A 26,516-nucleotide genomic window follows, 5' to 3' on the forward strand; every position below is an offset into this window, starting at 1 on the left:
AAATATTTTAAAATTTTCACACAGTACTGTTTGAAGTTATCCAAATTATTAAAACCCTGACTTCATATAAATTAAGAAGTCTTGCAATCAATAGAAATAACATATATGTATATATATAGAAGAAAGATTACCCTGTACCTTTAGTTTGACCTTGACTTAATCAGTTTATACTGCAGAAATTAAAGCTATAATTTGAGTGAACACTTTATTTGGAAATCTCTTCAATGTGCACCTGGATTCATTTCCTCTGATTACCATAACATATAAAATCATTCAAAACAGTTCTGAATACATGCCAAGTTTCACATTTTATTATTGATAAATACATATCTCTTCAAATATCTTTTTTTTTGTAATTCAAACCCTTTTAAGCTATAATTTCGAAATATTATTATGACATTGTGACAAAATCATATCTTTTCCTGTCAGTTTATGAAACGTGAAGTTGCCTGTTTTACAAAAAAAACTTTAATAAAATAGTGTGACTGTGTCAACATATTTATCTTAAGCAACCAACATAGACCAGGAATGTTTTTTAGTTAACCAAAAGCCTGCTAGTAGCAACTGATTCTACCCATGTGGCCAGTGCAGACCATTAAATAAGCCTGCAGATCTGTCCCATTATGGCTTGTACTGTTAGTTAAATATTTGACAAATATCCCATATCAGAAGTCACAGCCTAAAGATAATTTCATGGTTTCATTTTTTACAAAGAAAGAAGAAACCAGGCTGAATTCTTTTTTTCCCCATTTTCATACAAATTGAACACCCCCATTTTCAAACAAATTGAACAGCCCCATTTTCAAAGAAATTGAACAGCCTCATTTTCAAACAAATTGAACAGCCCCATTTTCAAACAAATTGAACAGCCCCATTTTCAAACAAATTGAACAGCCCCTTTTTCAAACAAATTGAACAGCCTCATTTTCAAACAAATTGAACAGCCTCATTTTCAAACAAAGTGAACAGTCCCATTTTCGAACAAATTGAACAGAACTGTTGCAGTAATTCACTAATAGACAGAACAACAAAGAGTTTTACACCATAAAGAGCAATAATATTATTGATTTTACAGGATAATGGCAGCCACAGACTCGCACCACTGGGACTGCATCTTTTTTCATTACCTTCAGTAAAACACTCTACTCATGTTAATTACAGACGGAGAATCTAAATATAGCAATGACAAGAGAGACACCCTATCTTCAATACAAATCAATAGTGCCTCTGTGCCAATAAAAACTTTAAACAAAACCATATAGAGACACATCCAGGTAACACATTAATGCAGGTCAATATATTTCACTATACACTACAAGGTACATGTGGAAAATTACAATGTTGTCTAGTTGCAATAACATCATAGTTAAGATTACATACTTATTGTAACTTGGACTCTTAAACCCTTAACCTCCTGAATTTCTATAATGGATTGTCCAGCTTTGAATTTGGAACAGTCCATTCCAAGTTTAAAGGGAAATTTATAATCAAAATACAAAAGAAGTGCTACCAACAGTATAGAGCCAGGCCAGCCTGCAATTCTGTGCAGTCTGACCAGGTTCTATACTGTTGGAAAAGACTAATCACCTTCTACGTTCCTGCAGATTAAAGGGTGAAAAGGCATTTAAGTCATTTAATCTGTCTCTGAACAAATATGTTAAGAGTTTTATGAATGTACATGTATAATCAGTAATTAAACAATATGTTAATTCATCTTTCATAGCGGTAAAAAGCCCTGTACAATTTCATAAAAACATATCACTTCATGTATTTTACCTTTACTCTAAATAACCTTGTATATAATTAATTAGTAAGTTACATTTTCTTATGTCAACATAGACATAAACCTGAGTGTAGACTGAACTTTTGTTAATTATTTTAACCTGTGCGACATCAAAATTAATTGTTTCAACTTAATATATTGTTTAAGTTTTCAATTTTTCATGAGCCCATTTTGGTATATTGCAATATAGCTAATAGGTCACTCAAGAGTTGTGTTAAGCTCTCAACTTGCTATATTACTTTTCAATTTATGTCAGAAATTATTTTGTTAAACTATTTAGTTAATACATTTTATGTCCACTGAATATTCAGAATACAATAATCAATGTTGTTATATTTTAAATACCTTTAATTACTAACCTTTTCTTTACGATTAACAACCTGGTCTGTTTGTGTCTCTGTGTCTACTCCCTGTGCACCTGGCATGTCAAGTCTCTTCTTGCCCTGTGCATCAGAAACATCAGCTACCTCCTCAGTTACAGGTTTTAGATCTTGTGTCTCTGTTGTCTCACCAGAACTGGTCGTATCCACATCAGATGTTTTATTTTCTTTGGTCGTTGTTTCATTCATCTTTGGTAATTCCTCATTTTGACAGACAGGAGATTGAGAATTTTCAACAAAATCCGTCTCTTCTTTAATAACAAGTTCACATGGCAATTCATGTCCATTCAACTCCAATTTGCTTTTATCTATCGTAGGATTATCTTCAATAGTTTCAGACAGATTCAAATTTGCTTCTCCTTTGTTTGAACTTAATTCCACTGATTTGCTATCCACTCCACTAACTTCAGGAATGTCACTTCCTACCACCTCACTGATTTCATTCTTTACTTGATCATAAGCTAATTCACTATTTTCACCTTTCTTACACATATCATTTACAACAGAATCACACTCATCTGCTTCAATAACAATTCCTTGTATATCATTTATAACTTCATCAATGAAATTCTTAACTTTCTCCCGGTCTATGAATTCTTCATCACCTCCAGTATCTTCCTTTTCAGTTACTGTTGTAGTACTTTCTATACCAACTGAAATATTCAATTCAGTATCATCAGCATTTTCATTTTTTGCTGTATCTTCCTTTACTTCCAAACTCTTGGTTCTTTCATCTTCCTTTTGTATCTGATTTTTATCTTCACTGGCGGCATCCTCAATTATATCACCTTCTTTCTCCTGGTTAGTTTCTACCACAACATCTGTGCCTTCAATCTTTGTAACCAAATCATTTTCAAGATTCTCTACATTTACAACACTAGAATCTTTTGCACCATCTTCATTCACTTTAACATCTGCAACAGGAGGCTGGCTTTCATTATCTAAAGCTGATTTCAAGTTATTATTTTCTAGAGCACCTTCATCAAGTTTAGCACATGCATCATCAATGGTTTGTTGAGGGTTATCAACACTTGTTTCCAGTTTATCTTTGCCTTCCAAATTATTACCCATATCCTCTTGACTTTTAACAGAATTAACTTGTGTATCAAGTAACACCTTTTCTTTACCGACTTCACCTTCACTATTATCTGTGTTATCTACAGAATCGCTCCTATCTTTGCTAGAATCCTTCTTCTTCTTCTTCTTTTTCTTCTTCTTTTTCTTCTGAGATGGACTTTTATTCTCTGGATTAACTTTGGCACTTGCTTTTTCGGAATCAACTTTGTCACCATTAACTACCTTAACATCACATGTTTTGTTCCCACTTTTATTCGCTGCATCATCTTTGTCAGTTTGTTCATCTTTCTTGTCAATACTGTCATCAAGATCTACCTCAGCATTTAAACCATTGGTATAATCTTGACCTTGCAAGGACACATCAATTATATCAATAAAATCCGCTTTAGATTTAATGTCCTGACAGCTCAGTAAGTTTCCATGTTTATTTTCATACTCCTTATCTTTTGACTTTCCTGTCTCCATTTTGGACAAAGCACTCCACTACTAACTTCATGTGTCATTTATGCAAGGTTTAAATATCATAAAAAAATGTTACGAGAGTCAGCTGGTGTGCTCACACGTCTGTTACGCTCGATCGTCAATAAACTAATTGATTTTCTTAGTGAAAATTCAATACTGTTCTCTCTGTTTATACCTGTGTCTGCTGATCACTGAAATAATAATGAGACAAAATGTCATACAAATATTACACACTGCCATAAATATCATTTATATCATATCAGAATTGAAAACTGATTTATAAACCCAATAAGCCAAGTAAATGGCATAATATGAGACTGGAAATAAATTTAGTTTAAACAATGACTTATATTTAGCTGAAAAAATCAATATTACATTTTTTGCCTAAATCTTTTGTTCTTCCACTTCTTTATAAATGTATATGAAAAAGTAGGAAGAACAAATCTAAGATCCATTATATTACAGTACTTAAATACATAATTATAAAAAATACATATATTATATCATTGATTAAATTGTATTAATTATTACAATTGTAATGAGCAGGTTTCTTTTATCAAGAATTTCTTTATAAGAATTTCTTTCGTTTCTCCAGGAAACATTTGAACAAACTGCATTTTAAAATCCTTGTGAAAATTTCTGAAATAAAGTGTACCCCTCTTAGTTTTTACATTTACCAATTAGTATATAATCTTACAATAACATTGGTGATGACAACAATTCTGCTTCTGCTGATGATGATAATGATGATGATAATGATATTAATGATGATGTTGATAAAAACAATAATGATGATGATGATGATGATGACAATATAATAATGTTGTTAATGTCTTAATGATGATGGTGACATTAATCTTAATTATTATTATGATAATGTTATTAATGCTGTAACGCAATGATGATGATGATGATGATGATGACAATTATGTTAATTATTATTATGATAATGTTATTAATGCTGTAACGCAATGATGATGATGATGATGATGACAATTATGTTAATTATTATTATGATAATGTTATTAATGCTGTAAAGCAATGATGATGATGATGATGATGACAATTATGTTAATTATTATTATGATAATGTTATTAATGCTGTAAAGCAATGATGATGATGACAATAATGTTAATTATTATTATGATAATGTTATTAATGCTGTAAAGCAATGATGATGATGATGGTGACATTAATCTTAATTATTATTATGATAATGTTATTAATGCTGTAACGCAATGATGATGATGATGATGATGATGACAATTATGTTAATTACCATAATATTGTTGTTATTGCTGTAACTCAATATTTATACATTAACAAGAGCTGCTGTACCTAATCCTAACAACAAAATATGAACTCCTTTTCAACATACATGTATCATAATTATATCAGTTGAGACAGTATGTAAACCAGCTATCTTTTCAAAACAATAGAAAAACTTCCTTATACTGTACCTATCATATCAATCATCTGAAACACAGCATTCATTTCTTAATTCAACAATTAACGTTTCATGCATAGCCACATTTCTAATGCAATACTTACCATAATGTCAATCTATTACCAGTAAGACACAATGTCCTAACTGGTTATGGCGGACTTTATTTCACGGTGTTATTTGTTTCAAGTGAAGTAGACACTGCAAAGGCCATAATGACCACTTTCCAGCTTTTTTTTTCACTGGTGAAGAAAGACCGGCCCTTTATGGGCCTTTATACACCAGCACCTAGTTAAACCACCAACCTTTCCTTACGATATCTGGATTGCTTTTTTCAATTCTATGCAGATATTTCATCAGAGAGCAACAAAGTTAACTCTTAGCCACTGAATTCGCCTTTAGTATATAGATATGTGTAAAATAAATGTATTTTGTTAGTTTTTAAAGTTTCACCAACACTGTACAGGCCACATAGCTATTTTCCAGCTTCAACAATGGAGGCAAACCTCCAAGGCGCCAATCAAGTGTATTATTAAAGTAACAAGGAGTCACCTGAGTAGAATCACCGGCCCTGCCTAGGCTAGCTAGATAGCTTCCTTGCCTACAATAATCCAAAGTCCCCTATGGGATTCAAACCCACAGTAACTGGGTCAAGAGTTTCCAAATAAAGTACATTAATTTATCAAAAACCACACAAGAAGTTAAGAAAAACACTACTATACACAAGTCGCTATCAAAAGCTGATATCTGTCTAGGTACAATTTTTTAACTTTGTTTATCAAGCAATTCCATCAAGAAACCTTACATAACAAAATAAAAACAGTTGATCTAATCAGCCAACTTGACAAACACCTTTGAAGCACTATTTCCTTCTCATAAAAAGTCGTAAACCTTTTTATATACATGTAGATCTATATCATACCGGCTCGTGTATCATGTAAATATAACTTTGTTACAGTAGTGCTAAAAATATTTAATTATCCTAACTATGTACATGTTTTTACATCAGAAATGTTATGCAACATTGCCTCGGGCAATTTGATATGGTGAAAAACATGCTTGTCAAGCTTCAACATGCCGTGTAAAAAAAGTTTAACACCCTTACATACATTTGGTCACAATGAGGACAGTTTATCCTGGTGAAGAAATTTCTCATTAAAATTATTATACCATTTGACAACCTGGAGAAATCTTTATCATTATTTTGTATCCACTTCCCCACCTTGAGGATTGTAGACAACCGAGGAATGTTCAAACGTTATGATGATGTTAAATCATCAAAATCTCATACTTCTGGCTGGAAACAGCAAACATCGCTGAAATTATTTTGGCCTATGTATGCTTCTCACATTAACAGTGCATGTTATGGCACAGAAATCATAAAACCACAAATAAACTCAATGACTAACAGTTTTCTTTTCAACTGTAGAAATGATAAAATCTCTACGCAAATAAAACTCTTTCTGCACGAGACATTTTGCACCTAATACGATTTGGGTTACCGCTTTTCTAGAACACATTTCCCCTTATTTCCGATGATTATAAATCTTTTTTTTGTAGAAGCTTTTTATGTAATTACTAGTTATAAGTGAGTCATTCACATGTAAATTTAAGAACAGTTTTTGCATACAAATTTTGCTCATGTCTTAATTCGAACTTCAATGTTTCTGTCCTAGCACACACTTTTTGTCATATATTCATTTAAAATTCTACGTTTAAGAACTCCTTACACGGAATTATGTATCAATAGCCCAGTCGGTCTGTGCTGTAATTTGAAGCGACTGACCTTGGCAATCAGTGTAGGCCTAGGTCAGCCTGCACGTCCAAAAGTAGAGTGAGTGAGAATGACTAGCAGAAATTCGTAACTTCATCAATATTCATGACTTATTAATTACTGTTACTATATTTGGTGATAATTGAAAGCCATTTATAGAGATAATTATTCTATAATATATTCATTTATGATCATGGACAACTAATTACTGGACATATTGTAACCTTATTTATGTACGTTATAATTATATATAATATATAACGCTAGCACCTGTCGATAATCATGACTATCTAATTAACTGCACAGTAACATGCATAATGAGACAGAATATAATATGATAATTACATATTGGGGGTTGACCACAAAACTGCAGTAACTCATGTGAAATCAGAACTTACAACAGTTTCGCGATCAACCCTCGATATTTGAGCTGTACTTCTCTAAACCCATTCCCATATACAAGCGACTTACAGCGCAATTATAGATCGCCCTATGCAAGCACTAAATGTGCCCCTCCGTAACCATAGTTGTGTAAAAAGTGTTATAATAATTAATTTTGTAAACAGCATTGAATTTGATAATTTTTCATACTCTCCTCATGATGTTACTAAATTAATGGATTGTAAGTTACACCTAAACAGTAAAGAAAATATATATATAGTGACTTTCCAGTTTTACTAGTGGAGGAAGACCTCAGGTTCATACATTATTTCAGACAAAAGGTCATGTAGTTATCTGAGCAGATCTACCGACGTTCAGTAACCTAGCTGAATAGCTTCCATATATGAAAAAATCCACGTAGTTCCCTCAACTAGATTCAAACTCTAACAAGTAAGGGGGCACATGATATGAATTCCGCAACCTAACAACTTAGTCAAGAAGACCTTATAATAGCTAATCACGACTAAACTCAAATGTTCACCAGCAGTGTGAATTATCAAAGAAAAAAAATCCCCCTCCCCCAAAAAAAACAACAAATATGCAAAGGACAAATTTTCCATGTTTTTTTTCTAAAACATGACTATTAAAAATTTTATTAATAAATTTTAAGAATGACAATTGATAGAAACCTAATACGGGACATTACAAGTATGTCAATAATTACTGTACAATCTCAGACAAAGAATTGAACCCCAAACTGCTTGCTTACACCAAAGTCGAACCCTAGTCACTGCAGCAACGATGCATCTTACAGTGTGTACAGTTTATACTATTGGATATCCATTCATAATGTATTATCAACAACTAAAAGCTTTTTTTTTCTCTCATTCTTTCTTGATACCTTGCATTTATATTAATACAACAGCCTACAGCTATGATAATAGAGTAAAATATTGTAGGATATCTACAGTCAACATAAGTTACAATCAATCATCTTATTTCAACTATATATGAGCCGCGTCATGACAAAACCAACATAATGGATTTTCGACCAGCATGGATCCAGACCAGCCTGCGCATCCGCGCAGTCTGATCAGGATCCATGCTGTTCGCTTACGTACTCTATAACAAGTAGAGAAACTGATAGCGAACAGCATGGATCCTGATCAGACTGTGCGGATGCTCAGGCTGGTCTGGATCCATGCTGGTCGCAAACCCATTATGTTGGTTTTGTCATGACACAGCTCAATTATTATAACTAACAATCAGCGTTTTGTTTTAACCCAGGGACAATAAGAGATATGTCACAAAAAAACCATCTCCATTTACATTCATTCTTTGTACCAGTCGGAAATACATTAAAAAAAAATCTGAGTATGAAATTAAAACCATGTTATGTGAACACTTTGATAAAATACATTCCTTTATACGTTATATGTTTTGAGTCATGTTATTTCAAGTTTAACAAAAGATTTGACTAAAATGTACTTATAAATCCAATATAAATCCAATATATATTTGGATATATATTTTGTAGGATGATCGAAACTTATATTACTGTGTGTTTTTTGATATCCTTTATGCAGAAATACGTTTACCGGCTTTATATAATGACTCATCCAACTTAATTACATTCAAATATTAATTCATAATTGTATAATAATTTCTGCCATCATTTATAACGAAAAGTTCACACTTAATACTAAGCTGACCTTTAAAATATATATTAGGCTAATCAGTTCTTTTCCTTTTTTTGTAAATATTCATACCTATAAGATTTAAAAAGATTTTTTTTCTCTTAGAAAAATTTTATATTAAAGGGACTCCACTGCGGTTTTTTGACATGACGGGACTGGAAATATTTTTTTTAGATTATTCCTCCATTTGATGTAGATCTATACTAATAACTTATGTGCAACATTTCAGATCATTAGCTTGCTCCATTTTTCCAGAATAATTATTATGATAGTGAAAAATGACCCAAAATTGAAAAGCATTTAAACGCTTTTCACTCAAATCGGACTGAGAATAGCACAAACATATGATTTTAAATGTATTTCTTGTGTATTTTTTAGTTATACTTTATTAATATTTTCTGTTTAAAGTGCTCATGTTAATCTATGAGAAAAATTAAAATATTATGTTTTAGGCTTATAAACCTCAGTGGAGTTCCTTTAAAATTATAAAGGAATTCAGCTTCATTTCTATAAATTATATTATAGGGAACTTCTTACAATAATGTGTCTTAGATAGAAACTAAAATGATGTGAAACAAAATATTGCTTGAACCATGGGCCTTTTTAAGCCACCCCCTTCCCTCACCTGAACCCCCCCCCCCCCCTCCCCCCTTTTATCTGTACAATATAAACATTTCTTGATATTCAATAATGTAGCAGCATGTAAAAACATTAGACAACTGTGGAGGTTTATCAGCAATGTGCAGTTTTTATTTCCATTCTTGTATCACAGAAACTGGGTGTGGTCCAATATTGAAGTAGAATTTCCTCAATTACTCTCAACGTTTAGTATATCTTTGAGAAACCTTTTCCCTGCTGAATTTGTATAATGAACTGGCTTTGTTCTGAATTTGGAACAATCCATTAGTAATGTAAGCGATTTCAGTGTGACAATATCAAATCTATAAGTAATTTAAACATATGAGCCACGTCATGACAAAACCAACATAGTGTGTTTGTGACCAGCATGAATCCAGACCAGCCTGTGCATCCACGCAGTCTGATCAGGATCCATGCTGTTCGCTTTCCAACCCCATTACAAGTGGAGAAACTGATAGTGAACAGCATGGATCCAGATCAGACTGCGCAGATGCACAGGCTGGTCCTGATCCATGCTGGACGCAAATGCACTATGTTGGTTTTGTCATGACGCGGCTCATATATGTATTTATTTGAGCTCAAATGTGAAACAAGTTCTTGAAACTTATATTACTACATGTAATAATCACTTTCAAGGTCGTTTCCTGGAACTATCCAGTACTGGTGTCGCATATGGAGAGATGGTCATGACTAATGTTGGGTTCAAACCCACAGCCCCTGGGTTGAGAAGCAGACAAGGTCACTCAATACTATACCTAGGTAGCAAACAGGAACTGCATGTGTGTGTACGCTGGCCAAGCTCACTATACTAATGGAAAATGTCTTTAATATTCACCTCTAGCAACCAAACAGTTACCAAATCTACAGTCAATATTATGTAAAAAGCTTACAACTTTTTATACTCTTAAAATGAATCAAATTAACTCTTTTTCGCTTTGCTAAATTGTTTTAAAAATCTAACAAAATTAATTGAATCTTGAAGTTAGATTGCTACACCATTCCATTTATACTTTTACAAGATTTACTAAATTCTTAACATATTACATTTTATTATCATTACTTAAGAGATTTTAATCTATTTCTTCAGAATATTATACAAGTGGGTGTCAGTGATCCTTAAAATCTCTATGATGTGATAACAATATCCTTAACTAGACTAGACTGATTAATCTGGTGTTCAAATTAATATAAAAGAATAATAATAATGCAATAATAATGTAATATTGTATATGATCACATAAACCATCTGATATCATCTGATTGTTAATTACCTTTAGTCAACAAATTATTCCACTAACTGTCCGCACTAAAAACAAATGTTATTGTCCCGTCAGACCAGCTGTCTGATAACAGTCCTGTAAAAATATAGCAAACATAAACTTGATTTCTGTACAACATTCAAATCTTAAACTGTAATCCAGTCTGCTTATATATGGTTAATGATATTAAAACATTAAATCCAATTTGTCACAGGCTAAGCCTAAAGAAGGTAGATTTTATTATTAGTCACAAAATCTGATAAAATACTTCTCTCATCTGTTAAATGTTAACAGTTTTTTCTTCACAACAAAATTACATATAAAAACGCTGTAAATACAGTCTCGCACGACTGTCACCTCCGAACATCAACTCAACCTTTTAAATGTCTCTTTGCTTAAGAAGAAGAAATCTACCGTTTAAAAACCACAAATTGAAAACAAAGGCAACGAGCGAGTGAACTAATATGTTTTACAAACTAGAAATATCTTCCACAAACAAACTTGTTTTTTCTCTAATTAAATCAATAATCTCCTACCACTATAGTTATATCCTTTGTTCAATGATTTCTAATGATCCGAGTATAAACTAACCTCTTGTCCTAATAGTCGACAGTACTTGACAAACTGGTCGCACATTTCCTTCTGCGTCTAAAGATAAAATCTCTGTCTATACAAGCTGTAAAATAAAAGGTAATGTTAAACATGTCAGTATTAAGTTGTTAGACACGTCACTTTTCTGCAGGTACAAATATATTGTCGTCGTGGTCGTCGTGTACCAAATACCAAATAACGGTACAATATTACAGTCTTAACATAATAAAAACATTTTCGAAATACACAAAGTACTTTTATATTACAGTTTAAAAAGCCTTTTCTTCTTCTCTTTCTACTTCAATGAATACCTTTTAAACATAACGTAAAAACTGTAATTTTGAAGATTACTTAATTCATTTCAAATTGAATAAACCTCAGATTAAATAAACCTCGTCAATATGACCCTAACAAAATGATTTTATCCTCGTTCATATTTGTGTTAAAATGGTACAATGACTAAAAATAAATGTTTATGAAATATAACTGTGCAATAAATTAATATTGTAATACACTATCAGTTATTTACAACTGATTGATACCCAAAACTAACAAGTAGCTTAAGATTCCACCATGATCGTGTTATATTTATCACCATTTCTTATCTGTCAAATCATTTACTTTCACTGGATGATGTTTTTTTAAAACAAGAAAATATTGTTGTGACCATTTTTTCTTGTTCAAAGAGAAACTTCAGTAAAATATTGCCTTGTATTGTATTTTCAAAGTGTTAATGGTAAACAAGTGTCCCTTTTTTGTATAATTTCAGGCAAAAGAGATGCCCTATGTGTGACCTTGACCTTGGCCACAGGGACCTAAATTTTGCATGTGACACTCTGCCTTACAATAGTGAACATTTGTGCCAAGTTATATTGAAATCCCTCTATGCATGTAGAAGTTTTGCTCCAGACCAGCATTTTTCTATGACCTCTAAGTGTGACCTTGACCTTTGACCTAGAGGTCTGGTTCATGAGTGTGTCATGGCTTCTCATAGTTGTGAACATTTGTAAGCAGTTTCATTAGAATCCCTCCATATGTGTAGGAGATATGCTCTGGACAAAATTTCTATATTTTATCATCTTTAGTGACCTTGCAAATCATCTTTAGTGACCTTGACCTTACATATATTTACCTAAATACATGTGTCACACCAGTAATCATGATAATGACCATTTGTGTTGCAATCCCTCAATTAATGATGACTAAATGGTTCCGAATACACATTTTCATATTTTATCTGAACTTTGACCCCTATGTGTACCTTGACCTTGGCCAAAATGACCTAAATTTTGCACGCAACACTCCACCTCATAATAGTGAACATTTGTGCCAAGTTATAATGAAATCCCTCGATGCATGTAGAAGTTTTGCTCCGAACCAGCATTTTTCTATGACCTCTAAGTGTGACCTTGACCTTTGATCAAAAGGCCTGCTTCATGTGCAGGACACGGCTTCTCATAGTGGTGAACATTTGTATGAAGTTTCATTAGAATCCCTTCATGGGTGTAAGAGATATGCTCCGGACAAAAATAGGATGCCGCCACCCACCCACCAACCAGGGTGGAAGCTAAAATACGACTCCTTTTTCAAACTGTAAAACCTGCATAAGAAAACCACTCTGATTGCCATCATTGTTACAACTGTAAAACCTGCATTAGAAAACCACCACTGATTCCCATCCTTATAACAACTGTAAAACCTGCATTAGAAAACCACCACTGATTGCCATCATTGCAACAACTGTAAAACCTACATTAGAAAACCACCACTGATTGCAATCACTGTAACAATGTAGAACCTGCATTAGAAAACCACCACTGATTGCCATCATTGTAACAACTGTAAAACCTGCATTAGAAAACCACCACTGATTGCAATCATTGTAACAACTGTAAAACCTGCATAAGAAAACCACCACTGATTGCCATCATTGTAACAACTGTAAACCAGCATTAGAAAACCACCACTGATTGCCATCATTGTAACAACTGTAAAACCTGCATTAGAAAACCACCACTGATTGCCATTATTGTAACAAATGTAAAACCTGCATAAGAAAACCACCACTGATTGCCATCATTGTAACAACTGTAAAACCTGCATTAGAAAACCACCACTGATTGCCATCATTGTAACAACTGTAAAACCTGCATAAGAAAACCACCACTGATTGCCATCATTGTAACAACTGTAAAACCTGCATTAGAAAACCACCACTGATTGCCATCATTGTAACAACTGTAAAACCTGCATTAGAAAACCACCACTGATTGCCATCATTGTAACAACTGTTAAACTTGCATTAGAAAACCACCAGGTGGATTATTATGGTAATTTATGATAGTTTACTCAAGCAAAATTAAGGTTACTTTTTATTATACAAAAAAAGAAAGAAATAGATTTGAATAAATTAGAAAGAATTAAAGAACAATCTTTGGCCTGTTTATGTACATAGGTTATACCTCAGGGCCATCTTCTCTTCTATTCTGACACTTCAATTAAAATTCCTCATTATGTAAAACAAACAATACATTTTGTCCCTACAGCAGAAATAAACACTGAGATTGGTAAATTAAAGACCACACCTTTATAACCACATATACCTGTGACAAGACTAGATAGTTATAATCAATAAATTATCAAATATTTCATCAAAATTGGCAGCCTATTTCATTACTGAGTTAAAATTAGCCAGTTTTCAAAACTTTTACAATAACTTAGGATGTTAGAAAATTTTAAAAGCAAGTTTTACCACTGATTATGCCAGAAAACACTCTTTGGTAATTAGTATTTAAATGAATTTTAAAAAGATAAGATTTAATTCACAACTATATTATAAGAGAAATTTCTGTTTTAATACCAAAATATTTGTCCCATGAAGTTACATTAAAGATATCGCCATTTATAAGAATTATAAGTTCAAAGGGGAGATAATTCTGAAAATAGTGGTACTGGAGTTATGAACCTTGCCACATAATTATTATGTGGGTGATTATAATGATGATTTATAAGGAACTTATATTTGAAGGTAGAAGTAAATCTCTAAAGAAATATTTTATTAAGTCATTAAAGTAATAGTAAAATAAAAAAAATATTTTACCAGCACAAAACTTCAACCAGAAATCTGGAAACCCCAAGACACAGTTTATCATTAATATAATTGAAGACTGAAAATCTGTTATGCCCTCAGTGCTTGGGGGGATTTGACTTAATTGCCCTCTTTCAAAAAAAAATTCCTGCCCATTTTTTGTTTGTTTTCCATCTTCCTTTTTTAAGATCCATTTTTTTTTTTTATAAAAAAAAAAGGCAAATGTCTTTTCTTTGTAGACTGAAATGATAAATCTTTTGAATTACAATTTAACATGCGTGTAAAATGGTTTCTTTCCTCCATTTCCAATTTCTAAATTTTCTCATCATTTCCCCAATCCATGGGCACTGCAAGTTCAACCATTCCCCTAAAAGTAAAAAAAGAAAAAACACTGGTGACAGCAGGATGGGCAGAAAAGGGGCAAACCCATTCCCCTCTTCCCCATTTAAGTAGTGGGGACATTTAAAAAATGTAAAAAAACTTACTTGCAATTATGTCCAATAAGGATTTTTTCTAAAATTCCTCCATATACAAAGAATACAGACACTTCTTCTCATACAAGTTGTGTCCTACTGTATGTTGTATTACTCATACAAATCATACAAGTTGCGATCTACTGTATGTTGTATTACTCATACAAATCATACAAGTTGTGATCTACTGTATGTTGTATTACTCATACAAATCATACAAGTTGCGATCTACTGTATGTTGTATTACTCATACAAATCATACAAGTTGCGATCTACTGTATGTTGTATTACTCATACAAATCATACAAGTTGTGATCTACTGTATGTTGTATTACTCATACAAATCATACAAGTTGTATCCCACTATACTGTATGTTGTATTACTCATACAAATATAATCCTATCCTAGTAATACAATAAATATAACATGAGTTTAACATACCATATAAGATTATATGACATTTCCTTCTAATGCCTTAAATCATTTATTCTGGTATGCATATCTTTTCAATGGGATAATTTATAACAAATAATCGCAGGAAATATTGAAAAATATGCAAATATTTCCCACAAACGAGTGAGAAATTTACACTCTAGCCTTTGTAAGCTTAATTCATAAAAGAATACATTAGAATTCTCATGTATATAAGTATGCAAACTTGAAAAAGGTGAATATAATTGATTAAATTGCTTGTATAACATACATAATTATGTGATGAAATGAAAAGACAAACATGCCACATAAGTAAAGGCAGGCATTATACGACAAAATCCAGATTTGTTTGAGGAATCCAAAATAAATTCAACTGAACATTTTTCAAACAGTAATAATATAATAACAGAATTTTACATAAGAACATGTAGCTACCTCTTATTAAGAAATCACTTTACTAATACCTGATATCACTGGGAATGGGGGCTCCAAAATCGTAAAATGAGCCGCATCACGACAAAACCAACATAGTGCGTTTGCGACTAGCATGGATCCAGACCAGCCTGCGCATCCACCCAGTCTGATCAGGATCCATGCAGTGTTCGCTATCAGTTTCTCTACTTGTAATAGAGTTGGTAAGCGAACAGCATGGATCCTGATCAGACTTCGCGGATGCCCAGGCTGGTCTGGATCCATGCATGTCGCAAACCAATTATGTTGGTTTTGTCGTGATGTGGCTCAAATGATCAGTAAACTTGTCTTACGAAATATGGGATCATGTTGTCACAAAAGTCAAGATAAACATTTGAGAATCAAATTGTATAATGAATTTACCTAAAGAGTTTAAAAAAATATAGAGCAGATATGAAATTGCTGACAGATGATCAGACAGACAATCAGCTTCTTGTAGTCAAGGTAAATGACCATGAGGATGATGACCTTTAATCAACTGACCTTACGATAATATGGCAGGAATGATTTTTAACTTTATGTTAATACTAACAAACTCGAAGGCTTCCGTTAAAGGACGTTTGGGAGTCATTTACTCCTTGATTTTCGCTTGTGACCTCCAAAATATGATGATTTTCCTTCTTTATCTATATAATGCGGCTTCTAATATCAGAGACTTTGCAATCTCTGACTCCCAAATTTTGAAACTTAATGGAAGACCAGAAACTAACAACTTTTTTTTCTATGATTTAATGTAATGTTTGAGACATAATTAATGTATCTTTCTTATTTTGATCATTTAACCTTTAAAATTTCTATCATACTTTTGAAGATCTTGTTAGGAAATTCAAAATAAAAAAATCAATTATGAAAACCGAAAAATAATAAATTCATGAAGCTAATTTAGCCAGTTTATAAAAATTCGCAGGTGTTCATGTATTGGAAATAGAGGTAAATCATGTTGAACTTTCCATTTTAAAGTTCTACAAATTGTACTATAGAATTGTTTACATCTCACATCTGGTACAAAACCAACAAGTTTATTATACAAGGTATTATTGTCAATATAATTATTATTAGAGAGAAAAATCACCATCAAAGCTTGACCTTTAAATATTTGTTTAGTTTATAATGAATAAAGTAATATTGATCAATAAAGTACTGTTTAAATCTTTTGTTCTTCTCTTCCAGCAGTCATTTTAGTTTTGCCTATGTTTTATTTACCTTACAATTATTTATATCATAGTTAACTTATAAAAATTCACTTAAAAAAATAAACTTAAAATGGACTGAAATGACAATTTCAAACAAGAGCAATAAGGGGGATAACTAGAGTAATACTATGAAGCAAAAATAAACAAAGTAGTGTCCCCTAGATATGCATTTAAATATACGGTACATTTGTATATTCAATAAAATTATCAATCTTTATAGGACTGAATTTATATTATAATTATAGATATATGTATCAATAAGACTCACATTACAAACCTTATTGAGGTCACTGTGAGGATGTCAATGTGTCCAAGTTATTAAAGGTTAAGATGTCTTTTGATATAAAAATGATGTGTTGGCAAATCAGTTGTCAATGAGAAAAAGAAATAATCCTCTTTGGCAGGAATATTTTCAAGTCCACAAATTGATCATCCATGCCTCCATGATGTTTGAACATGGTCTTTACTATTGGCCATTCAGTCAGTAAATGTTTTAAAAACTGCAAAAAAGTAATGAATAGTGTTATTCACATTCTAAGATGAACAAGACAATTTATATTAATAATAATAATAATAAAGACTTTATTCAAAGAGGCAACACAGTTAGGCATGCCCAGTCTTCCCTATGAGCCTCTATCAAATATACATGTACTTTAAGATTTACGATATTATGCATTGTAAGAGTTAAACATGAAGTGTATCATGAAAAATTCATCAGGGAAGAATATTGCACAAATGTGTCTGTTAAAAGCTACCGACAGAAATTGCACCTATTCAACCCTTGTTGAGTTTCTGACATCAGAATTTAAAACACCCTACCTGATGCATAAGAAATACATTAATCTAATGTACTCAGTGCACTAATTATTCTGATTGCATAATGAAAACTACATTTGTAACTAGGTCTATTGTCTTACATAAAAGTAAGTGCTGTTTTAAATGTCTTTTTATGCCCTTTGCTGAAATATAATAAATTAACAAATTTTATGCATACATGTATTTGAAGACAGAGAGCTAGCTTATTTACCATAAGTAACAATTCTGATTATTGCAATTTGTAATTCATATTTCATTATCATGGCATTTCAATGGCATTCAATAATAAATTACCTTTTAAATCACTTTCAACATTTATATAGGCCTATACATGTAGATATATATTGGTATCTCTCCCTGGTATGCGCACATCTTACCATGTGATACCTTGTGATGTATGGGAAACTTTATTAGTCCCCTAACAGACTATCATTCCCCTCGAGTTCTGTTTTCATTGTTGTTTGCTCCGGTACTGGTCTATTCAATAAATATTGTCGGGTTTGAATCTTTTCCACTGCCAGTGTTTATCTAATTTTGATTTGAACTCATTTACATTCTTGGATAAAACTATTTCACTGGAAAGTAGGTTCCATTCGTTTACGACTCTTTAAGCGAAGGAATTTTGTCTTTAATATTGCCTTTAGTGGTCTTAACTTTTCTTATTTATAAATATGTCCTCAGATTTCATGATATGAAACAAATAATTTGAACAACTTTTCATAGTCAAAATCGTCTATTTTGTGAATAAGTTTAAAAACTTGTATCATATCTCCACGTTGACGTCTGTATTCAAGAGTTGGTAAATTCAAAGCCCTAATAATGGTCCTTTGCTTGGCACCAACATCCTTTATCAAGGCTGTCATTATTTTGTATATGGAAATGAGCTATATTCGTGTGCAATAAATGATTGTTACCATTGTTTCTATCTTTTAAATAGCTGCTCCTCTAAGAATAGACTTCTAATAAAGTTACCCACTTGTTGATTTTTCATGATGCAAATGGCGTAAATGTAATAAAGGGAAACAACTCATAAAAAGAAAAGTTTCACTATCCACACCCATTAGGATGAGCAGTTTCTAAACAAATAAAATCAGTTTGAGTGTTTGTTGAGAATTAAATAATAGCTCTAAATAATAACGAACACCACTAAAAACAGTCCTGTCATAGTTCTTCAAGCCAAATGAACATGTATTTTTTAATCTTTATTTTGAGATATCTTGACAATTGTCGAGAGTCAGACATGTGTAAAACTACACCAGACAAATATTTTTTGTAGATGGTGAATTTGAGCTTATTCCAATGAATTTGGTAAAACATGCACTTTGGTTTATCAGGAAACGCCATAGTGGGAGGATAGTTCTAAGTCTTTATTCTTTTATTTCATTTGCTTTCAAAATATTTCTACAATTCATATTTTTGCAAAATCTGGTATGGAAGAATGGCACTTAGTGACAAAAGTAACAAGAGGGCCATCATGACCCTGAAAGCGCTCACCTGTATATAGACCCTAGGCCAAGGCAAATTTTAAACCAGGGGTTTTATTTGAAGAAACTTTGTAGACACCCATTACAAGATGTTTCATGATATATATCTAAGCTCTAGCTCTTTGGGGTTTTTATAAGAAGATTTTTTAAGTTTTTACTATATATACATATAGGGAAAAACAATGAACCTCCCCCCCCCACACTCGGAGGGGCCAATTTTGACCCCAGGGCTTTTATTTGAACAAACTTGGTAGACACTCACTAGAAGATATTTCATGCTTAGTATCTACACTCTAGCTCTTTGGGTTTTTTATAAGCAGATTTTCAAGTTTTTACTATATAAATTTATATATTTACATATATAAGGAAAATCAATAACCATCGAGGCAGGGCCCATTATAACCGAAGGGCCCTTATTTGAACAAACTTGGTAGACACTCATTAGAAGATGTTTCATGCTAAATATCTTATCTTTAGCTCTCTGGGGTTTTTAAAAGAAGATATTTTAAGTTTTTACTATATACAAATAAGGAAAATCAATGACCCCCGGGGCGGGGCCAATTTTGACCTCAGGGCATTTATTTGAACACATTTGGTAGACACTGACTAGATGATGTTTCATGCCAAATATTTGAGCTCTAGCTCTTTGGGTTTTCTAAAAGAAGATATTTTAAGTTTTTTCTTTCAGATGCCATGGCAACCAGAGTTCTACTTTGAATTAAATTCTTTGAATAATTTTTAAAGTTGACTACCAAAGGAACATTCCTGTGAAGTTTAAATGAAATTGGCTTAGTGGTTTATGAGGAGCTGCTGTTTAAAGTAGATGCTGTTTAAAGTAAAAGTTTACAGAACGGGCGCTGGTTGGACGGACGGACGAAAAGCGATCACAAATGCTCACCATGTCACTTTGTGACAGGTGAGCTAAAAAGAGGGTTAGTTTGTAATTAGAGGAATCGACAGAGAAAATGTTGCTTAGAAGATAATGTGAATGGACACTAGTGGGCAATGCTGGCAGATGAACCAAAGACCAATCATTCAAAGGTCATATGTTGGCTTATATAAAATTATAAAATACAGTTTGAAAGACTGCATAAAAGAGTAATGCTTAAGAAGAAGAAAACTTATCTTCAATTTTCTTTTCATTTCAAACACAGATTTTATGAAAATATCTGCAAAACATAAGAATAAAATAATGCATGGCAGTCTTTTCCACGTCAGAGAACAAAGGTACAAATTTAGAAGTTACAATTTTAAACTTGAAAGGCATAAAGGCTATGACTGATTATTTTAAAGATTTTTTTTACAAATAGTGGTAAACAGGAGTGGAATAAATAGACAAAGGAAATAATGAAATCAGGCCTCAGGGTAATAAAAAAAATTTCTGGGTTGTCTAAAACTCAGGAATTTCATTGGTCAGTGTACATTCTGTGGCAGTTTATCAAAAACCTGAGATCTGAGTTCGAGCCTAGAACATTTCTTTATAACCTCAGACCTAGGGTTCTAAAAACAAGAAACGAGAGTCTCACTGGAATAATAACAATTTTTCTTGGTATCTCAGGCAACCTAGTTTAAAACTGCTTGCATAACATATAGATTTGTTACCCTGGGATACTGGATCATACACCAATAAGTCATTTGAATCATCATATATAGCTGAAATTACAATGTTTTTCTTTAGGTGAAAATTGATTTCAGTAAACCCTTCATATTCTGTTGGTGTGTAAAATGACAGTGAAAAATACCTGTATCCCTAAAATGTCAACTGGAGCCTTTAGTTCTAGGAGCAAAGAGACTAACAACAAAACATTACTTGTACTCTTTAATCCTCACAGGAATTTATTCAAATAATAATACAGATCATTTTATAAAAAAAAATGAAAATAACCAAAACTCAAAACACAAAAAAATGCTTACAAAGGGAGACAACAAATGTTCACAAAATACTAAAATTCATAGTGATTACTCCCCCTGCACTAAAAAATTGAAAAATTAAAAAGCTACATGCCTCCAGACCAAAAAATTAACATATTCAGCAATGAAGATAAACATTAATATCTGCTGTCTATATATACTTTACAAAATCAAAAATAAAACATGACTAAATTTTTTTCTTTATTATAAACTCCAAAATTCTGCTTTCTTTCATACAGCTGACTTCAAACAAAACAAAAAATTGTTGTTGGGTTTTATGTTAGAAGAACACTGTTTTACATATATATCACTGGTTGGGGAGACATCTTAGGCCACTGTCCCTCTGTGCATTATATCAGGCACTAGCTTGCTCCTGAGTAGAACAATCAATGTTCTATAAGCAAGCTGGGAGTGCCCTCACATGAAAGAATCCCAAGTCCCTTTCAGGAGATTTGTAAATATGTATGACTTTAAAAAAAGTTTGTTATCTACATATATTTAAATGGTTAAAATAATTTTTACTGTTTAATGCACTTTAGAATATCATAGACAGTAATCTGGAGGCATGCTAAACAATATACATGTACCAAAAATTATAATTTACATATATAACACACATCATTTAATTAACAAATTAAATTTTGTTAAATTATAACTTATACAGTAAAAACACAGATGTCACCTAATATTTCACTTGAAAAAAAAAGCATATATATATAATATACAGTAAATAAAACAGTGATATCAGGAATTGTTTGGACTGGGTTATAAAATCAGCTAATAAAGATTTTGTGACAGGTTATATGGCCTGGTATAAATGCTTGTAATCATATAAAACTGGAACCATATAGCAAGCTGCAGTTTATGCATGGCCATATAATTAAATAAAGTTAAACAAACTTGCGCTACTGCTCTTTTTGATTAAAAAGGAAAAAGAAAAATTTATAATTTTGTACTAGTCATGTTAATATAGATAATACAGGTATCATGATTATCCAATGAAAATTGTCATTACAAAACATGCAGTATGAAATCTTATAATCTGTTACCATAGCAACAATAAACCCGACGTCTGCTGCAATAAAGGACAAACTGATGACTCAAACTACAACAACAACAACATGACGATAAATGATGATGTAACAAATATTTCACTCACAATTTGTAGATTACTTTTCTTCCTTTTAAGTTTTTCACAGAATTATGACACTCTTTGTTGATAGTACACATTAGAATGCTTCTGAATACTTTTCATGAGACTTGTTTAAGTTATTTATAACTATAACATACTATTTGATTTATTTAAAAAATATCGCCTCAAAAAAACTTATTCATAATTTCATGAGGGACTGAAATAATGTAACGAAAATGTTTAAAAACAAGTACTTTTAAAAAGAGAAAACCGTATAAATTACTTTTTATATTCAGCAACAAGAAATTTAGAACAGTATATTTAACGAGAGAAAAAATTTATCTTGACTTTTTTTTTAAACTTAAATCAGTAAAATAATCACTACTATCAATCAGGCTTACAAAATAAAACTGATAAATTGTGTTACCTAGGTGATATATGATATATAAAAGAGCCCACATAAATAATGGGGAAAAAACAATCTGACACAAAATTGTACTCAATCACAACTCACTCTGTCTTCATGTTTTATGGCTAAAATAATATCTTATATTTTGTGTTTCCATTTTTTTAACAAGTGAGAATATATCCAAATAAAAAAAAAATTGAAATTAATTCTTTATCAAGGGTTATTTTGTATTACAGTTAAACAACAATGTAGAACAAAAATCTACAAAGCTGTATGTTTAATTAATATAATAAAACATAACCTTTTTTCGACAAGATGTATGATCTTTTTTTTTTTTTTTAGAAAATAAATAATCCACAAATAGCATGGAAGTAATTTCAACTTCAACCTCATTTAACTTTCAATATTTCAGTATATGTCTATTTTTTATAGACCATCTTATTGTTAATCATCCGATACTGAAGCTCAGATACTTCATTATTTAACCACTGAGGTCTATGCCATCCATGATTGATTACTTATTTGAACTCTGTTTTACCCTTCTTTTCTTTTACAATAATTAACTAAAAGACCTTGGTTACAAGCTAGCAGAGATTTGTCAACAACAAAAAAAGTCAGGAAAACCTTGTGATATAAATTTTTCCTTTATTCCCCTCACAATTTATTTCAAAATTCTTCTAGTGACTAGTTTACTGAAAGAACACTGGCATCTCGCACAGTTGGGAACAAAACTAAACTAACTCATAAGAAAATTGTTAAGAATCATGAACCCTAACAAATCAGTAATATCATTTAATATCAACTAAATTAAGGTAGTATCATAATAAAACGCGAAGCAACTCTCGTCTTTTTTTTGTTGACAATTTTCATCTTAACTGTATCACTTATTTCGAATGTTTTCATCTTAACAATATAATTATGCACCTCTGTGTCACATGAGAGTATATTTTCCATCATGACATCATTATTTTCTAGAAAATTCCAACATGGAGACAGGCATACATGTGCACTTTAAGATCCTATGAAATACAAACTTTTTATATAAAGCAGGTGTGTAGTGTAACAATGAGTTTTCTAAAAGAATACTGATAACTATGTTATATAATCATATGTTAATAATTAAGTCAAAGTTAGTAGTTAAGAACAATTAGTTTCTGAGGAAAAAAAAATTCAAATTTTCAATGGCTTCGAAAATGTCAAAAAGTGGGTTTCCAATATAAGTTGCTGGTTACATCTGGTCTTAAAATAAATGTTGACTCATCAAATGCACGTGTTTTTTATGTAATAAATTAAAAATATGACATCATTATCCATACAGAATTCTCATTTGTTGATAAAGAAATCAATTCAGTTTCATGTTTACAAAATCGTACAACAACAAATATTTGTACCTATGCTACAAAATATACCTAAAAATCACAAAGAAACTAAATACACAAAAAAATCACCCTAAAATCTAATAACTGCAACATGTACAAGTACGACTGTGTCACTATTTACTATATTCATTTGAAATCAAATCTGACAAATCTCACAATACATTGCCATGACAACGAAAGTCATGTTTCATAAAAATACACTTATTTAACTCACAGATAAAAAGAGTTCTGTTTGGAGCCGTCTTACCTACCCTCTTTTTTAACAGCAGGCGTTTGGAGACCAGGAACAGAACCATTTTTGCTCTGCCTTACTGTCAAATCCAACAAATATTGGAAGAAAAGAAACACACACAAAGAAAATATAACTAATATGTATACATCTTTTAGATATGGACATTATTATTATTACAAACAACACACATTTAATATAGACAAAAACTTTATATCTATTGTTACTTTGCTAATACAATGCCTAACAGAGCAAGTCTGAAAGCTTCACAAAAATACCCAAATATTTTTCATTTCAAAAAAAAATTAAAAGAATGTGACAGAATATTATAAATGATGTTTGTTAACTAGTATAAAAAAAAATTCCCACTTTCAAGTACTGGATACTAGTAATATGCTTATTTTTTCTAATCTCATTTCAAAGTTAGTAAGATGTGTGTATATTAATTTTCATAACAAAGAAGGCTAAAATTTAAAAACATGAGACTGACTGTCACCGAGGGGAAAAAAGTTAGTTGTCGATTGGCTTATAGTAAATAGGACAAACTTTGAAAATGACAACTGGTGGAGTAGTGCATTGAATACAGTGTAACCTCTGCAGTGTAGCCCTTTATATAGCAATCACCTCTTTACAACAAGAGTAGAAAATAAACCTGTCTAGAGAAACCACCTCTCAACAACAACCAAAATGTTTGTTTCCTAAAAGGTGTTGCTCTCCAGAAGCAGTACGCTATGCTTCCAAATTCTCATTTTCAACCTATTTACTTTTTATGCTATTCAATCAGTCTTCGGAAATACTAAAAAAAAATGTTGGTTTTTAAAAAAACAAACCCACTATGAAACAATATAAACATGGAAATACTGCACTATGAAATGAATGATGAAAGATTTGTAAGAATTTTAAATTTAGATTCATTAAAACATGACAAAGACATTTCTAATAGTAACTGGGCTAGAAGCAAAAAATTTAAATACAAAGGATCGCAGTATAGATTTTTCATTACTTTTTTTTAAAGAATTACAAGAGGAATGTTCACCATGACAACAAATCTATATTTTTACAATCATATAAATATAGCTGTAGGCACTTCAAATAGTCTTTGAGGTACATGTATCTACCTTTTATATGAAGTCTTGCTCATTAAAGAAATATGATAATATTTTTTAAAATAAAAAACCCCCAAAAATCCATATACCGTAGTTTGATATGAAAAAATCAACATAAATTTTAAAATTTTTCCAAAACTCAAAATCAATACACGAAGTATATTCTGATTTTAATTTGCTATAAAAATCTAATTATTATCATTTAATATTGAAAATTATTGCATTTTTTCCCCTTATATAATTATATTAACCACAAAAATCTAAAATTTCAACAAACATAATTATTACAGCCTGATTTTAAAAATTAAATTTTTTTTCATGCTTTTCCAATATTTTCTAATATGCACAATGTGCCTACACCAAAACTGAAAACAATATTGAGTTTATACTCATGACATATATTAATGACATATTTCAATTACACACTGTAATTCATTACACAAAATTTATTTAACATAATTTCTAGATTAAGAAAATAAATCATAAACAACATATTTTTCAGTAATTTAACAACTGGGCAAGTTCAATCTTGATGAAGAAAAACTTGTAACTGTCTAAAATCAGCATCTACTACATGGCTCTAGACTGCTTTTAATAAATCCAAGAGTTCTTTCCCTTGATAATCTGAAGTCAGCAGTAGTAATCTCCCTTTGTTGAGCTCTATACAATGCAAAGAGTGATCTCCCTTTTATTGGTCCTGGTTGCTACTAGTAACCATCATTGTTCCATGTGATGTTGTCGTAATCACGAAACTTCTTGCTCAAAATACGGGCTGTGATGCTGTGGTTGGCTTGTCCATATCCCTAAAAATACAACAAGAGCCTGGATAATGACAAATTTTATAAGTACAAAAAGGGCCATATTTCTGTCAAAATCCATGTTCCAGTTATGAGCCAAGTTATAA

The 26,516-nt window shown here is 31.5% G+C and overlaps 2 protein-coding genes across 12 annotated transcripts in view; both read right to left on the reverse strand.

The window, feature by feature from the left end:
* The window catches only part of LOC132745823 (myb-like protein X), a 41,206-nt gene extending 26,045 nt beyond the window's left edge, over positions 1–15,161 (reverse strand). Inside the window, exons 1-4 of one of the 7 annotated variants that reach the window (XM_060734821.1) lie at positions 15,062–15,161; positions 11,489–11,573; positions 10,910–10,993; positions 2,143–3,893 (exon numbers count right to left, since the gene is read on the reverse strand). In XM_060734821.1, coding sequence (XP_060590804.1) covers positions 2,143–3,705 — 1,563 coding nt within the window. In that variant the 5' untranslated portion in view covers positions 3,706–3,893; positions 10,910–10,993; positions 11,489–11,573; positions 15,062–15,161. Of the gene's footprint in view, positions 1–2,142; positions 3,894–10,909; positions 10,994–11,165; positions 11,384–11,433; positions 11,699–15,061 lie in introns of those variants that run through there. The other 6 variants (XM_060734860.1, XM_060734813.1, XM_060734828.1 and 3 more) reach the window with 6 other exon arrangements.
* Positions 15,162–21,252: 6,091 nt separating this feature from the next.
* The window catches only part of LOC132745764 (14 kDa phosphohistidine phosphatase-like), a 62,839-nt gene continuing 57,575 nt past the window's right edge, over positions 21,253–26,516 (reverse strand). For all 5 annotated transcript variants that reach the window (XM_060734771.1, XM_060734741.1, XM_060734755.1 and 2 more), the window contains exon 4: positions 21,253–26,415. In XM_060734771.1, coding sequence (XP_060590754.1) covers positions 26,320–26,415 — 96 coding nt within the window. In that variant the 3' untranslated portion in view covers positions 21,253–26,319. The remainder of the gene's footprint in view (positions 26,416–26,516) is intronic.

This window comes from Ruditapes philippinarum, unplaced genomic scaffold (assembly GCF_026571515.1).
Source record: "Ruditapes philippinarum isolate M1 unplaced genomic scaffold, ASM2657151v2 ctg211_1_1_1_1, whole genome shotgun sequence".
NCBI lineage: Eukaryota > Metazoa > Mollusca > Bivalvia > Venerida > Veneridae > Ruditapes > Ruditapes philippinarum.